An 18,379-nucleotide genomic window follows, 5' to 3' on the forward strand; every position below is an offset into this window, starting at 1 on the left:
CCCGCCTCGGCCTCCCAGAGTGCTAGGATTACAGGCATGAGCCACCGCGCCCGGCCTGAGGATCATTTTTAAGTAATATTTTGATTCTCTTACTCATAAATTTAAAACAAACTTGATGGAATGGGATATAACTATTAAATAGATATACTTTTTGTCTTTGGATTCTAAACATCATTAAGCAAGGCTAAGAAAGTTAAGTAAACTATAGTCTATATGTCAATCTATAAAAATTCAAAATGATCAAAATATATGTACATGTCCCCAACCAACAGTGAAAATACAATTTTCACAATGGACAGCTAAATCAGAAAATGTTTGAATATTTCATATACATGTTCAATGGGAAGCCAATTGGATTTGCCTAAGCTTGGTGAGTAGCAATATTAGGTTATGAGTCATCTATAAATAAGTGAAATGTGAAGATGAATGCTATCTCTCAAAATGATGAGTGTTTGAAAAAGTGTTTTAACAACACATTTGAAAATTAGATTAGGCTATTTAGGAGATTCAACCAATGCTGTGTTTCATTAATCCTGTAATCACTGTCAAGTTCTATGACATGGTGCATTTGGTGGGTTCTGAGAGCATATTTAGGTTCCATATTACAGCTAAAGGCAAATGACTGGGACCAAAATGAAGCAGGAAAAAGCATTTAATGATTGGTATGAGTTAAATTGTCTGTGTGGGATAATTTGAGGAGTGTAAGGAAGATTTCCCTGTCTCCTGATGCCTGAATTTCCCAAGCATGAAACTCCTAACTGAAAAGTTTCAATTAAAACTCAGGGTTCAGAGAACAACCCAGAGCTAGGACAGTGTCCAGGTTGGGTCAGCCATGATGCTTGTCTTGCTCAACAATAAGTTCCATGAGGACAAGCACCCTATCTGCTTGTCACATCTCTCGTCCTGCACAATGACTGGCACCATAGTCCTCAATAAAATGTTTTGAATGAGTGAATATAATGTCATGAGGGTACTAGGTGCTTGAAAGAGAGAAAGAGAACTTGAAGACTACATTATACCCCACAGAACAGAAACTGTATAGTGTGGAGTTGCTAGATCCTATGCAGGACAGACCACAGAACCTTGCAAAATTTACTTCTCACAGTTCTGGAGGCCGGGGAGCTCAAGATCAAGAGGGTGCATCTGGTAAGGGACTTCTTGCTGCGTTATAACATGGAGAAAAGCATCACATGGGCAAGAGAGGGAAAAGGGGGCCAAACTTCCTGTATTATAATGAACCCACTCCCATGATAACAGCAGTAATCCATTCCTGAGGGTGGAACTCTCATGACTTAAACACCTCTTAAATGTCCCACCACATCCCAGTACCACTGTGTTGGGGATCAAGTTTCCAACACATGAACTTTGGGGGACATGCTCAAACCATAGCAGGTACTAGTCTAGAAAAGAAAGTCTGGGTGAGATGATCATTGGCGTTTATTTTCTGTGTCAGTAGTTATGGTTTTCTTTGTCTGTTTTCTTCACCGATGGATTCCAAGCACCTAGAACAGCATGTGGTACAAACTAGGCACTCAATCAATATTTGTTAAGTGTGTTAATGAATATGCACAAATAATGATAGCAGCTTTTGATCACCTACTTCATGTAGTCTTTACAGCAATCCAACAAAGTAGTTGGTATTAACATTATCCATACCTCGGAGGACAAAGCTGATATTTTGGTGGGGATAAGGAATCTACTCAAGTTCACAAGGATGCTTAGAGGTGGAGCCATTGTTCAAATGCAGCTCTGTCTGAATCCAGACTCCATGGGTTGGCATTTTTTTTTACTTTATTCTTCCCTTACTTTTATACAAATAGTAACAAGCTGTACATATTTTTCTGCATCTTGCTTTTTTTAAAACTTATTATATCTTCAGAGTCTTCTCAAATCAGTACATAAAGGATTTCCTCATTCTTTTTTTACAGCTGCATAGTATTCCATTGTGTGGTTGTGCTATATTTTATTTAATCTATCCCATACCGATAGACACTTAGGTCAAAGTATATGCTCATTTGCAGTTTGGATAGAGACTGCTAAATTGCCCTCCATCAGGGATTGTCAAAATGCACTCTGAGCAATATATGACAATACATGTTTTTCTATAGCCACAGCCACACTGTTTTCAAACTTTCAATACTTCTACTCTACAATTTCTCCAGTGACTCCACCAAGAATCCACATGGAACCATATCCCTTTTCTAGTTTCTTTTGTTTAAAATAAGATTTGAATTACAAAAATAATACACATTCATTACAGAAAATAAAAATACACAAAAGCAAACAACTAAAAAAGCCACCTCAATCTCACAACCCAGAGACAGCCACTGCGGACCCATCCTTCCAGACTGTTTTTCTATACCGATGTACACAGAGTTTTTTTTACAAAGTACATCGTATTGTGCACACTCGTTTTGTAACCAACTTTGTTCATTTAACTATATTCTATGGCAATCAGTTTTCATCTACAACTTTGGTTTAATGGCCAGCTGAATGGTATTGCATTCTTCAGTGAACCAACATGTTGTTAAATAACCCCTCTTGTTGAGCTATTTTAAGGATTAAAAAGAAATAATCTATGGTCATGCCTAGAATGGCACCTGTCTAACAGCTGTTATTAAACAAATGGCATCCCCACACATACATACCCTTACCCACCCAAGGGCAGAGACTACAATTTTAGTACCTAATATTCTATACCAGTATCATCATGTACCTTGGATTCATTTATTAATTCACATTTGAACATTTGTCATGTGCCTGGCACTAGTTTGAGTAATAGCGATAGAAAGATGAAGGCATGGTGAAGACACCTCGAAGATGTGTGCCCAGCTTAGCATAACCACTTGGCATCATATGCGTACTTGAGAAGTATAACTACAAACTTATGAGTGGTTACAATAGCATTCTAGCAAAAGGCGCTCAAGACTTTACCTGTTGACTGTTTGCACATTTAGCTCTGTAATGCCTCTCTGACCAATGAAACCTGACCATTCTACATGTTGTCTCCTTGACAATGCAAGGCTAATTATAATTGTCCTTCCAGATTTACAGAATTAGAGAATTCAGTGAACTAAGAGATTCAAATACCCTGTACAAAAGACAAAAGTCTAATTCAAGGCAGGGCTGCCTCTGACTTTAATGGCACCTCCTACATATGATGACTGGGGGCTCTGGACATGGCCTCAGACTCTTAAGACATCTGAAGTCTGTCACAGGATTGTTCACAAAGTGAGGCTAAAGTTGTATGCACAAACTTTTGGAAGGAGAGTCAGTTAACCTGGATTTAATTCTCCTAGTAATTCTTCCTGATACCTAATTAAGAAACAGAACTAATTCGACAAGCTGTGAGAAGCTTGTGCTGAATATCGTAGATGTATAACCACATAATTAATTTTATTGTGTAGGTTGGTAAATCATGTAATGAAGCAGATGAAAATAATCAAAAAAAATTCTTTAATTTGGTTGTTTAAATATATGTTCAAATGTCTTTTACCATAGTGAAACTCTTAATTAATAATGCACTTCTCCTTGACAAAAATGATTTTGTAACGAATCTATTTTTGAGTGTCTGCTTTCATGAGGCTTGGCATTAATATTTATATAGTTTTGAACTGCCTGTTTTTTTTCCCTTTACTATATTTTCCTGTCCTCCTTGTCATAAGAAAAGTGACATCTTAAAAATAGTTGGTGGGATGATTCTTACTTCTGTCTGCATGGCTTTGAAGTTATTTTCACCCTATTAACATAGCTTTTCTCACATGTACCTGCGCCAAAACCTGCTAAGAAGAAGCAGTAGGATGGAAAGCTGTTAACTGTTGTATGAGATCAAAATGCTTCGACTACTGTACTGAAGCTTGATTAAATGGAGAAAGTTATGTCCTGAGGAAGAAAAGAGAATGCAGCCTAATTCAGAACATGTCTGTGTGTCAACAGTGTTATTAACTGGAACAAAAAGATTTAGTCAGTTCCTTACTGATTCATAGGAACTAGAAACTCTGCAGAACAGGCCTCCCTAAGAGTCATGCCAAGTACCTCCTACTAACTCCAGTGGGGCATACCACGCTGGGCACAAGACAAACATGGCTATCGCCAAAACTTGAAGCTTCTTAAATTCATCCAGAACCATCTATTGTTGTTCATTTTCCATACCGTTCTCTACTTCCTTTACCTTAAGCCACATTGCATGTCAACACAGAAGATACTTTGGATACCATCTACTTGCAAATGTGAAATACTGTGTGAAGATACCTTAAGGTATCTGTAGAGTTTTGAGTTCTGTAACCCAACCACTATTCACAGCAAAATAATTGAAAACACTCTAACCTTGGATTATTCTGAAAATAATCCTGTGAGTCTAAGTAGATAAGAATGATCAAATGCTGGATCACATTTTATTTTGTTGTATTTATATAATGTCATTCAATGTCAGGGATGAATGACTGAATAGATGTAGCTTTGGTTTTCCCATCTCTGAAATGGACATGATAATTCATTTTCCAACACCAAGTCTCAAAGGATGCAGCTTAATCCTGGCTACCTGTCCTAAATATGACCGGGTATATAAGGAAGCCTATAAAATGGTGTCACACTTAATCATGGAACAGTGTAAGTAATGTGGAGTTTGGAGTAGGAAGCCTGAGGGTTCAGTCCTAGACACTCTTCTAATGGGTTGTGTCACCCTAGTGGGAGCTTTGCCTGGGATGACTTTGGGGCAGGCTCTAGCCTCCTCCCCCATTTCCATGCCTAGTAATGGTGCCTGCCAAAAGATGCAGTCTCTTTTCCAAGTAGATTGCTCTTCCTATTGGGCAAGTTATACATTCTTTCTGAGCCTCAGTTTCTTCTTCAACAGAGAAACAATAATGCCTTAGCAGGCGCCCTGTTGCATACTGATGCAGGTCTGTGACTAAAACAATGATGTATGTAGAAATGCTAAATGTTACTCTCATTACCGTTACAACTACCACTTACAACACAACATAACCATTTGATGATACTATTCTAAATGAGTCAAGCGCTACACTTTAGGGCTTTATGTATCTCATTTATCTGCATAACTTCACTGTGAGCTGGATGTTACTATTTCCATTTTACACATAAAACTAAAACCCTAAAAAGCCAAGGTATGAAGTGGCAGACCTAGGATTTGAGCTCATTCGCTTGGATTACTTATCATAATTAGACTGTAAAAGGAAACATTGACAATGCTTATTTTTTTTATTTTTTTCAACTAAAGTTTATCGAGCACCTACTATAATCAGGTACTGTACTAAGAATTGTACACTCATTACCTGACCTTTTCATAACAGTCCTATGAGCTAAGTAGGGTTTCTCCACCTTGGTGCTATTGCCATTTTGGCCAGATCATTCTTTGCTGTGAGGGGCTGTCCTGTGAATTGTAGGATGTTTATCAACATCCTTGGCTTCTACCCAGTAGATGCCAGAAGCACCTCCCCTCATGGTTGTGACCAATGTATCCAGACATTGCCAAATGTCCCTTGGGGGCAAAATAATCCCCAAATGTGTTGGAATAATTCTACTTTACAGGTGATGAAAACAAGGTACAGAAAGTTTACAGTAAATTGCACAGGGTCACAACCCTAGTAAGTGGCAGAATTTGAATCTGCCTCAGGATTTTTTGGAACCTGACCTCACCTTCCTTCTCCCATACTTTTTCTGATACTGAGATGTTTATAAGGAAACTCAGCTCACCATGGAAGCCTTCAGGGGGCTCCTAAGAGCTTGCCTTCTCCTAGGGTGGATTGGACATCAAGATTTGGTCCAGGACTTAGAGGCATACACACAGAAGGAAACTATGGGTTACTTCTACTGGTGGTCTGAACAAAATAGTTCTGCAACTTTGCCTGCACCATTCATAGCTGCTCTCAGTTCATATAAAGTATGAAGATCTTTTTTGTCCAGAATGGTTCAATCTGTTGCAAACAATAGATGGGTGAAGCATAAAGTCGCAAACCAGTTCAGTCAGTCGCTGGGAGTTTCTGAAGTTACTTAAATAGCCCTGCCAATGTAGGTCGCTATTTTTAAGGCTGAGCTAAGTGTTTGAAAGTGGTTCACACAGCCATGCTCTCAGATAGAAGTCACAGGACGTCGGAATTGCAAGGACTATCAATTGCCCAAGACAAGTGGAAATGGCCCCTCTGCACCCAGGATTACACAGTTGGGATTCCTGGTTTCTGGTAAAAAACAAAACAAAAACAACAACAACAACAACAACAACAAAAAACTTTCTGATATCTCCTTCTGCTTTGAGAATGGCTAAACTCATCAACTTCTGACCTTCTGGGAAGGAGTGACTGCTTGGTTCAACCTCCTCTTTCGCTCTTCTTGCCAGACTGGAAAAGAATAGATGACTGAGATTTTTACCCTCTTTCTTTTCTGAGGATGGATTAAAGCCATCTGTACTTGTGCAACCACCCAAAGCCTTATATTGTCTTGAGGGATAGGTAGATATTTATTTAGTGAAGACTGTAGAGCAGGTACTATACTATGTGCCAGGTAGCATACTGAGTGCTTTACAAAACTGACTTAATATTCTCCCAAAGACATGGCTCCTATTATTACCATCTGACCAAAGAGTAACTGGGACTGAGGGGATTAGAGATATTAAGTAACTTGCTAAAGGTCATGGAAAAGAAATGGCAGAGCCTGGATTGAAGACAGTCTGGTTCTAACCTGTGGTTCTCAAACTTTAGTGGGCATCAGTGTTGCCTGGAAGCTTGTTAAACACAAATTGCTGGGTCACCCTCATCACCCCAGAGTTTTGGATTCAGTGGGTCTTGGGTGGTGTCCCAAAATTTGCATGTCTAACAAATTCCAGGTGATGCTGCTGTTGCTGGTCCTGGGACCATACTTTTGGAACTTGCTGCTCCAGTTGCACGTGCTCTTGATCACCATGCTCTGCTGCTCCTGCCTTGTCAGCTAATAAAAAGGAGCAGTTACTCTGAGCAGTGGGTTGCCACCCTGGCTGACCTGGGCAGTATAAAATACTGATGCCTAGTCCCCATCCCCAGGTATTCTGACTCAATGGTTTGGCTTTGGTTTCAGGCATCCGTAGCTTACAAGTTCCCCCATGGGACTCCACTGTGCAGGAGGCTTCACATTGAAAACCACTGAATTGGGCAGTGTCTAGCAAATTTCCCAGGATATCTGAGTCACATGGGAATCTCAAGAAAATGCAGATTCTGCATTTCCAGCAAACCACCAGGTGGTACCCATGCTGCTGGATCTCAGGCCAAACTTAGTGTAGCAAGAACTAGTATTTCCCAAACCCCATGCCTGCCAGTTAAAAAAATACAGGATACCTAGTTCAGTTTGAATTCTCAATAAGCAACATTTTTTTAGTATATAAGTATATCCTAAATATTACATGGGACATACTTCAAAATTATTCATTGTTTATTTGAAATTCAATTTAAATGGGTATTCTTCTTCTGTTTTTATTTTTGTAAATCTGACAACCTTACCTGAAGAATCATCCAAATTACTTATTTCAACACATACACACATACTTGTGGATTCCTGGTCTGAACCCAGATGTGCTAAATCATAATTTCCAGTGCCTGCTAATCTGTATATTTAACAAATCCTGCCAGGTGATTCTTATCAGCTCAATTTGGGAAATACATAAAACCCTGGATTATGACCACATGTAATACTTATATCTCACACTCACTCCACTCATAGACACATTAGGAGGCTATAGTTTGATTTGAGTCTAGTCAAGGAACTGGCGGTGCTTCTTATGTCTTAGACTGAGTAGAAGTAGTGTTTGGTCCTACTACTAAGGTGAAGGCAAATCTTAAAGATTCTGTGCTATGATATTTTAGCCCTATGGAGAAGCCCTCCCCTTTTATACTCTCAGAGAATCAGAATGTTCATTTAATAAAGGGACTGGAGTTTGCAGATAAAGCACAGGATGCCTAGTTAAATCTGAATTTCAGGTAAATTATGAATACATTTTCTGGTATAAGTATCCCCAAATTTTCTATGAGATATACTAAAAAAATTTGTTATTTATGGGAAATTCAAATTTAACTGGGTGTCCTAAATCTGTTTTTGCTAAATCTGGCAATCCTAGGCTGGAGAACACCCTTGCAAATGATCTCAGTGGGGCCAAGCTTCATACCATGCTCAGCAACACTGGGCAGCTGAGAAGAACTGCTAGAGTCCTACTTAGATGAGAGTCTTTGAGCAACACAGAGGTAGTCAAGAGGGATCTTAACGCTGACAGGTCTTTGGATAAGAAAAGAAAGATCTCATTCAAACAGGGGAAATTTTTAAAAGGCCCCAGCCTCTGGGAAGGGTGCCCAGGAACTCAGAATGGACTCTCTGAAATGGGAGGAAACAGGCTTGGCATTATTGTTAAAAATGAGGAGTTCTGCACAGAATAGAGTTATCATAGCAGTGCCTGGCCCATCTTAAGGACCTAGGAATACATTCTGCATCAGAGGGGACTTTAAAGTAAACAGCCAGGACTCTACTTATATATGCATTGTCCTTGCTGCTGTTCTGGCAAAGGGCCACCTCTTTGCATTTTGGGTAGAAAAAGTCTATATATCTTTCAGCAGTGATGTGATGAGGGGCATTTGGGAGTAGTGGAGAATTTAGTGCACCCACAGAGGTGGGAGTGGGGAAAGGAGGTCCCTGGAACATCTCCCCAGTAAGCAGAGAGAAACCACCAGTTTCCCAGGCTGGACACTGTCAGGGCCAGACTTCTAGTCATCACAGTGCATTGAAGCTGGAGCCAAAGCCCTCTGCAATTATGACTTACATCCTTAATTTTTCTCAAGACTATTATGGATAAATACTTACAAAGGGTGTTATTTTTTCTACTTGTACTTTTAATTTGCTAAATTCTACTAAGGCCTTGTTCAGACTCATGCATTTTATGTCAACACATTAAAAGTCGGACGTGTAGTCATGTCTGATCTTAATTATTCAATTATTTGTTTTGTATCAGCTGAGGCTCCTTGACCTAGATTCACTCAATTTGTATTTGTAGAGTTTTCCAGTATTAGCACTTCATTTGGTGTTTTATGACATAAGGCTTTATTTGAAAACATCTTGCCGAACTGCTGTTTGCTACTTCCTGAACATACTGTACAGGACAGAATGTAGCTCATAATAAAATGCAGGCTTCCTCCAGCTTGGTATTATAATGCTGTATTATACATGTCGATTATATTAGGAAGCTTATGTCTTTCCTTTAGTGATTAAGATTTCCAGGGGGGTGGCAGGGTGATGGGGAGAATGAAAGAAAAGAAAAAAGTTTATTTGTTTTCAATAAATCAGCCCCCTCTGGGAAAGATTAACTTTCTGATACAGTACATAATTTAGTAATCCAATTGTTGCATTCTCTACATAGGCCTCCTTTCACTCACAAGAGTATTCTTTATGCCATTTCTAACTGTACTATTGCTTTTGGAAAAGTTTTTAATAATAGAATAGACTGCGTTCATACCTCTAAGAGCTTGTTTTCTTGGTACCACCTTAGAAAGCATTCCAAATGGGTTCTCTATTAGTGTGCAGAAATTGGTGTGTGTGGTTTTTTTAAAATAGTACCTTGGGGTGGCAAATTCATGTGTTCTCTCACTGCAGGGAGGCAACACATTTTTTTAAAAATCACCAGAGGGAATTGCCACTGCTGACTTTTGTGCAAAGAGGAACAAAACGGTTGCCATGTCTTTTCTTTTAACAGTCAATGGGCAAGAAATAATCCTATGGTGGCCTATTCTACATTTGCCAGACCTGTATTAAATTTATAAACACTTTTTTGTGGAAAAAACACTTCTTTTCCACACACAAAAAAACATGTTCATAAAGGATGTAGAAAAACTGATAGGAAGTTAAAGAAAAGGAACCAAGGTAGTTAAAATTAAGCAAAATAGTTCCTCTGCAAAAATCTTACCAGAAATGGGCTTGTTTTACTTGAGAAGTGTTGGGTTATGGTCAGAAGTGTGTGTGTGTGTTGGGATGGCGGGTTGGGGAGGGATGAGTTGCCCCAGTCTTTTGGGAAATTAAAGGTCTTTCCTCCTCACAGAAAGATCGAGACCCCTGCTTTGGATGTTTGCGGCAGAAGGGCCACCACACAAGGTTGTGCAGGTTGTACTTGGTGCGGCACAAGGCCAGGGGAAGGGCACCTGCTGTCCTTTCATCTGACCACAGGGGGCGCTTCTTTCTCATCTCATTGAAAAGGGCTCTTGGGTAGCTATTGAGACACTGATTGTGAGTCCCTGAAAATGTTATCACAGCTTCCTCACCCCCCACCGGCCTCACTCCTGGGCTTGAGAACCACCCAGAGGCTCTTATAGGCTATGCAATGAGTAACTTCACCTGGAGTAAAAGGACCAAGTAATGAGGGGTGTTGATCAATCCTAAAAGGATCTCTTAGGATCTCTTACTTACTTCCAAAGCATGTGTGAGGCAAAGTAGCAAATGTAAGAAACCATTTTCATTCTGCTTGTCAGCAGAATTTCACGAAGCCCCTGACTCGGTGACTGAACGCAGCCCTTCGGAAGAATGCCCCGAAGACGATAAGCAGGACAGAGCACAGCTTGAATCACTGCATTTTTTAACAAAGATAAAGTCGGTGATCCTAGCCCTTGCCTCTTCTTGTACATAAGATAACGTCTGACAGGATTAATGGTTATGCCTCTATAATCTATAACCGGATGTACTTTCACACCCAAACTTTGGTGAGACTTTGCTCTAATGTAACTTCTGAGCGTGTTTAATGTAACTTCTGAGCACATGCAGAACCTCCACCACCTGATAAATAAGTCGTGGGCTGAAACACTGCTTTGGAGCTAACAGAGACTCTCTGTAATGCTCCGTAAGACTGAATAAAACTAACTTTAATTCTTTTAAAAGCCTGATTTTTTTCTTTAGTTGACACATAGTTAAGATCTGAGGGAAGGGAGGAGTTTCTGCAGGTCCTGAGTTGAGGAGGCTTAGCCGGGATTCGGTGATGCTTCAGAAACTGGGTGCAGTGCTGCCCATCACGACTGCTTGTTACCTGTCCTCTTGCTTTTGAAAAGGCAGGTTTCTAGAAAATTCTCCTTAACCTGCTCTTTCATTTTACTAATGAGTCGATTCTTTTTTTTAAAAGATCAGGCAAGGGCAGTAATGAGAAGGGGGAAAAGAGTAGAACAAAGAGTTCAATCTTGGTAAGTCGAATTTAAGTTGTGAATTAGAAATTGTAAAAGATGATGTGTGGCTTTTCTTTGTAATTTAAATCGAGGGTCTAAGGTTTTATGACTCACCTTGATTGGAGTGTGACTTATATGAGTCTGAATTTTGTATTTTGGTCATGGGAGTCCAGGAAGCTGAAGCTTCAGATTTTTTGCTTAAGAGCCGTAAGAACAGTAATGTATTTTCACATGTATTTATAATATAGTGTGAAATCTATTTATGCGCCCAAACTGTCCTAATGTCTGGCCTCAGGAATGACTACTGTGATGGAAAGTGTACAGAACTTTTGGCTTATATGTCCTCAGAAAAGTTCCTTAATTTTACTATTCATTGTTTCCTCATCTGTAAAATGTATACTTACTTTATGGAACTTCTGCAAAAAAGAAGTGAGATAATACATAGAAAAATGCCTAGCAGAGTAACTGACACAAAAGTATCAAAAATGTTCTTTATAATTATTCATTAATCAGTTGAGAATACAGCTCACAATTTAGAGGAACAAATTGTGCCCCTTCTGGAGTTTGTATCAGAAGAAATGTTCAGGAGTCAGGTGTAATGATGCTTTTTTTTTTTTTTTTTGCTTTTGCAGCCACAGAACAAAGTCTTCAGGCTGGCCGCCTCCCTCAGGAACCTGGGGCTTGAACCAGGTGCCGCCCTATGGATGGGAGATGACGGCAAACAGAGATGGGCGAGACTACTTCATCAGGTAGGTTGAACACACGACGTGAACGAGAGAATCCTTGGCTAATGGACTTCTCTATTTTTTATTTGCTTAGGAGAATGAACATACTTAAATTAGGCCCTCATAGGCATTTGAAGACCGTTACTCAAGCAGCTTGATCTCCTAAACCTCCTATATCTTGTGACATTGGGTTGTTTTGTTCTTGGGCAGGTACCATCTTAAGGGTGACAATTCACTGTGTAACATGGTAATCCTGGCTCAGAGCAAAAGTGTCCATTACTAAATATTAGGCCAGTTGTATTCATTGTCCGAGACTAAAGTTTGACATGGAAGAGTATCATTTAGAAAGTTTTCTAGAAACAGTCAAGACAGGAATGTTACTGTCTCATCTGTAACTAAAAGAATCAGCTAAAAGGATTATGTACCTAACAGGTTTTATCATAAATTTCTCACACTAATATTGGCTTAGGTTTTGTATTTTTGTGGTGTTCTTTCTAAATTGTGGTAAAAATATATTAATATATATAAAAATGCATAAAATTTACCATTTTAATCATTTTTAGGTGTACAATTCAGTGGCATTAAGTACATTCACAAAGTTGTGCAACCATTTACCACTATCCTTCTCCAGAAATTTTTCATCATCCCCACAGAAACTTTGTGTCCATGAAACAGTATCTGCCAATTCCTCCTTTCCCCCAGTCCCTGGTAACTTCTATTCTACTCTCTGTCTCTATAAATTTGCATGTTCTAGGTACCTCATATAAGTGGAATCATATAATTTATATCCTTTTGCGTCTGGCTTATTTCACTTAGCATATTTTAAAGGTTTATCCATGTCATAGCATGTGTCAGAATTCCATTCTTTTGAAGGCTGGATAATAGTCCATTGTATGGATAGACCACATTTTGTTTATTCATTCATCTCCTGGTGGACATTTGGGTTGTTTCCACCTTTTGGCTATTGTGACTAATGCCTCTGTGACCATTGTTGTACAAGAATCTCGTTGGGTCCCTGCTTTCACTTCTTTTGGGCATATACCTGGGAGTGCAATTACTGAGTCATCGGAAATTGTTGGGTCAAAATTAAATTCTACATTTAACTTTTTGAGGAAACACTAAATTGTTTTTTAGAGTGGGTGCAGTGCTCTGTTTTTTTATGAGAAAAGCACTTATACTGCATTTTTCAAAACAGCAAAGGTCCACCCTGCTTTTTTCTCCAACCTAAGTGAAATATTCTTAATTATAAGAAATTAGTGAAATAGGTTTGAAATCAGGAAGCATAGTTGGCTCTAGCCAAATTATAATTGAGCAGAGATTGGTGGCCAGGGGAAGAAAAATCTTTCACAACCACAGGCTACATTCTTTGTTCCAGCCAAGCTGCATATGGACTGATTTAGCAAAGACAGGATCACAGGATCACCATGAGGTAGGGGATCATTTTTATAAAAATACCTGCCAAGATTGTTTTGGAGGGATTTGCTCTTTTGTACTCCCCTCCCCAAGTGAGGATTGTTGGAAAGTAGCTAGGGAAAAAACACATGTGATTATTGTGGGCAGTTTCCCAGTCTCTGCAGCCTAAATCTCTCCCTTTCCCCAGAATTTCTACAGAGGGGACAGGACCTCCCCTTCAGAGCACAGTTTGTTGCTGAGGGGCTTGCCTCCTGGGTCCATTGCAGGAAGATCCAAGATGCCCTTGGACATGACTGGGAAGTGGCCCCCTGGCTCTCCAACGCTTTCCCAAAGGTGTGCTCAGAGAGACACTATAATAGAAATAGCAGTTGGAGCAGAGTCTTCCAGAAAACTCAGAGACTGGAAGGAAGGCCAGTAGTTTTGCTCACACCCTTGATTTTGAATCATGAATTTCATAGTTTGCCCAAGTTCTTTAAACTGCTAGAAAGACAATATTTTTTTTATATGTTGTGCCATCTATTTTGTAACATGGCTATAAATTTATGCAATTGGCTCAGTTAAAGTGACCTAGATGATTTGACTCAAAATAATACAAACTTTCTGCCGAAGAAATATAATTTTTAAAAGACATGGATTATTTATTTATGAAGGTATGTCTCAGACTTCTCTGATTAAAATGGAGTTTTCTTTTCCGCTGGTTGGATCTGGGTTCCTGTACATTCCAGGCCATTGGATCAATAGGTAGAAACCCAAACTGAGGCCAACTGGTTAGAGGTTCTGGGAACACCAGCTAGCTCTGCCTTCATGCATTACCATTAGCATCATTGACATTTTTAAGGGCCAGACTGAGTGTCGATTTAACATTTACACTGGCCTAATTCCAGCTGTTAAAACATGTAAGAGCAAATCAGCAACTTAATAGAGAAACCTGCACTGATTACTAAATGGCAGGTTTTAAAACCAAAGTCACTGATGCCATTTTTCCAAATTTGTGTGGTTTCTTTTTACTCGAAAAGTAAGTTTACACAGTTCTCTTTCAGAAAGTTTTAAGATGTCAAGAACAGCACTTTGGAAAGTGTTTGTTCTTTCTTTATCACTAATGAGTTTTATAAATAATGAGAATTATTCTTTTTTTTTTAACTTACTGAGTAATGTCCATTACAAAGAGGTACTCTAATTATCGGAGTTTCTAGGAGCCTAGGTTTGCAGTATGGAGTATTTCTGTACTCATTAGTTTCAGAAGTTAAAGGGACAATTTGAAAATTAATCTATGGTTAGTAATTAGCACCTTTGCATTTAATTTTTCACTCTCTTAAACATTCTTTTTGAAAGAGATTAGATGTTTTCCTTTTTTATCTTGTCTTAGGATGTAAATGATAACCCACAGCAGACAATTGTTTTTGATGAAGGTACAACTATTTCCGAGTGATGGACAAAGCTATGGGAGGAAGCAGCGTTCATGTGTTCAGAGTTAGTCTAATAGCTAAATAATGAGATAATTCTACCATTATGTTCTTTCAGAACATGGCCCAGGATAGCTCAAAATGTGTTCAAATTTCATCTTCCCTCTTCCATCCCCAATTATTTAGGGTAGGGCAGGATAACCTGTTTTCTACAGAGTCATTGATCCATAGGGTTAAAAAAAATCAAGGATGCCAATATACACACACTAATGTACATTTGTGTAATATTGTATAGTCTGAAAATTAATGGTTCTCAACCTTGGCTGCACATTGGAATAGACTGAGAATCAGTAAAAAATCTGAATGCTTGGGTTTGGGGTGGAACCTGGGAATAGAGAGGGTTCAGAAGCTCCCCAGGTGATTCTAATGAACAGCTATGCTTGTTGCTTTAAAGCACTTTTCTGCACATGATCTCATTTATTTGGCTTCAACACAGGGATGATTATCTCCATTTTCCAGATCATAAAACTGAGACTCAGACTAATCAAGTGGCTTTCCCAGTCACACACGTGTGCCGCCGGGTCACACTCCATTGCTTATTCAACTACACCAGATTCCTCATTAAAAAAGGGCAACTTTTGTTGGTATTCTTAGAGAAATATGAAATACAATTTTTTAAGGAACAAAGAACATTATTTAAGAAACATGACAAATGTGAAATAAAAATTTCTCAGTTCCTTATTATTACCAGTTAAGAGAGAGAACAGAGCAGGGAAAGAGAGGGAGGCAGATGGGAAGAGAGAAACTACAGGGAAAAGAAAAAGTCTCAAGAAAGAGTGTCCTGGTGAGAAATGGGTAAGACAGGGAGAGACAGAAAGAGAAAGGAAGAGAAACAGAGAAACTGATATACTCTGAGATGATTGTCATAATAACAGCATCAATGACTAGTAAGTGGAGGTATAGATGGAGATAGATGATATAAATATTGATACAATTACAGATATGGATGTATATACACATATAGATTGATATTGAATATAGATATTGATATAGATACAGATGGGTATAGATTTTTATAGTCATAGGTATAGATGGATATGGAATAGACATATAGCTGATTAGATGTAGATATAGATGTATATATAGATACAGATTCTAGATGAGTGGCCATACAAAAACATTTGCCTAGGAGAGTCCTGGTTTATGTGTATTGTTCTGAAATAATTACAGATATCACCTCCTTTTGCTCTCAAAGTGTTCTTGTTTGGATAATAAAAGATAAGGTAACGCAATTTATATGTCCTGTCACTCTACTAAAGTTTAGAAAAGCTTTGTAAGACATAAGAGTTCATTTAATCTTGATAAATGAGGTAGTTAAGGCACATAGAATACTCTCTCTCTTGCAGAAAAAGCTGAGGTTCACAGGGATTGGGATGTCTACACCATAAGCTAGTCAGACCAATCTTTATATCCATATCTTCAGACTCTAAGGCTTTGGCTCTTGTGATTCGGTCATGGAGTTTAATCCAAACTAAGCCCCCTATATTCTATAGCTTTGACCCCTACCCCTAGGGTTACCCAGCCCTGTTGTTATGTGCTCAGCTCACCTCCATCTGTCCCTGCCACAGCCTCCCCACTCAGCACCCATAGACCTGGGCCCGATCAGCCTGCTTGTCTGGTCATGGGCTTCCTTCAAAAGCTCTTCCTGGCCACACTCAACATCCATCCACCCAGCATTTATTGAGCATCACTAAATGCTGAAGATCCAAGACGAGTAAGGCAAGTTCCTATCTTTGAGGATCTCAGAATGTGGTAGAAGTGATAAGTAAAATAATAGACTATGCTTTAGATACAGTAGAGGCCCCCAAGGAGGAATTAATCTAATCTGTTTGAGGGGATGAAGGTCATTGCCATGGGCCTCACAGTACATCGAGTTCACCATCTTTCTCAACTGAGCAATGTCTATTTTAACCTTTTTAGAGACATATTATATGTTTTAAAGAGAATAGGGAGCACCATGTGTTACTTTTCCCCCATTTTTTGGTTAAATGGAGTAAGAACGTGCTTGTTTGACTGTGAGCATAGGGAGAGTTTATACAAAGGTAACATGATTCATAAATCTGGAACTTTGGTTTTTATAGATTAAAGAAAAAAATTAAAACATCAAAATAAACATTAAACATAAGCTGGCAAAATATTATAGATGATTATGATGAACAAAGTTGGAGTCTGGGGATCGAGATGGAGGTTGAGAGAGGAGACTGGAGGGTCATTGCCAGAACACATGGCCTGATTTTTCAAGTTCTAAATTTGAGAGGCTTTTTCTTCTTTTTGGCCTGCTGGCTTTCTGACCACCTTTACCCTGTGTGTGTATTAGACGAGACACATTATTCTATTATTCTACCAACAATTCCCATGGTGGGCAATTAAACTGAGTTACTATCTCCTTAATGCAGAAGAATCCAACTCTGAATCCTGAAGGAAGAGCGGAGATTAGTAATGAGATGTGGAAACTTCCACTTTGTTCTCCCGTATGGACTTGGCCCAACTCGGGAGTAGTTTAGCCATTACCATCTGTCAATTTATTCACTGGTCAATGTGAAATATATTTTTGGCTCACCTATCTCCAGAAAAGAATAAGCTGAATAAATACAAGTAGTTTGTAAATACAAGTTCCCTCCCTCCTTTCTTATCAACCGCAGCAGAAGACAGTTAAGTCAACGTGTTAGGATTCTGTCACCACAGAAATTAACAATAGAAAAGCCTTACCTCATCCTTCCATGTAAGCTCCAAAGTAGTCCCTCTACATCTTGATTTGATCTAATTCAAATGTCCCAAAAAGGAAAGAATTAAATGATTATTTTCAAATAGTATGTGGTAGTTCTGGAGTTATTCTTCAGATATTTTTTTCTTGATTTTTCACTACAGATTTCATAAGACTCTTACTATTACTCTGTGGATGAGTCCTTTCATCTGTTACTCTGTGGTGAATTCCCTTAAACTTTTCCTTCTCTAGAAATTAAAAAAAAAGTCAAGAAGAGTCAAGTTATAAACTCGGAATGTGGATATTGTGGTTGGGCCTACCATCCCATGTGATATTTTCATATTTGAAGCAGGCATCAATTTCCTACTTTATCAAGCCCATGGTTTTTTTGGTTTTTTTTTTTTTTTTTTTTTGAGACACAGTCTCGTTCTTTTGCCCGGGCTAGAGTGCCGTGGCATCAGCCTAGCTCACAGCAACCTCAAATTCCTGGGCTCAAGCAATCCTTTTGCCTCAGCCTCCTAAGTAGCTGGGACTACAGGCATGCACCACCATGCCCGGCTAATTTTTTCTATATATTTTTAGTTTTCCGGCTAATTTCTTTCTATTTTTAGTAGAGACAGGGTCTTGCTCTCGCTCAGGCTGGTCTTGAACTCCTGACCTCGAGCGATCCTCCCGCCTTGGCCTCCCAGAGTGCTAGGATTACAGGCGTGAGCCACCACGCCCAGCCTATAAGCCCATGTTTTAATACACACTCAACAAAGGACAAATAGATCTGAGACATTACACAAGTTGTTACTCTTTGTTTCTGGTAATAAAATGCTAGAGGTCTTTGTGGAAATTAACAGTTATGTCCATGAAGGAGATAAGAGAGATCTATTGGTGGTGGGTTGCTCTATTATTTTGTGA

At 39.0% G+C, this 18,379-nt stretch overlaps 1 protein-coding gene across 2 annotated transcripts in view; it reads left to right on the forward strand.

Moving 5' to 3' along the window:
- The window catches only part of FRMPD4 (FERM and PDZ domain containing 4), a 561,802-nt gene that overhangs the window by 366,468 nt on the left and 176,955 nt on the right, over nucleotides 1-18,379 (forward strand). For both annotated transcript variants that reach the window (XM_012657567.1, XM_012657568.1), the window contains one exon: nucleotides 11,801-11,917. In XM_012657567.1, coding sequence (XP_012513021.1) covers nucleotides 11,801-11,917 — 117 coding nt within the window. The remainder of the gene's footprint in view (nucleotides 1-11,800; nucleotides 11,918-18,379) is intronic.

Source organism: Propithecus coquereli, unplaced genomic scaffold (assembly GCF_000956105.1).
Source record: "Propithecus coquereli isolate 6110/MARCELLA unplaced genomic scaffold, Pcoq_1.0 Scaffold548, whole genome shotgun sequence".
NCBI classification, from domain to species: domain Eukaryota; kingdom Metazoa; phylum Chordata; class Mammalia; order Primates; family Indriidae; genus Propithecus; species Propithecus coquereli.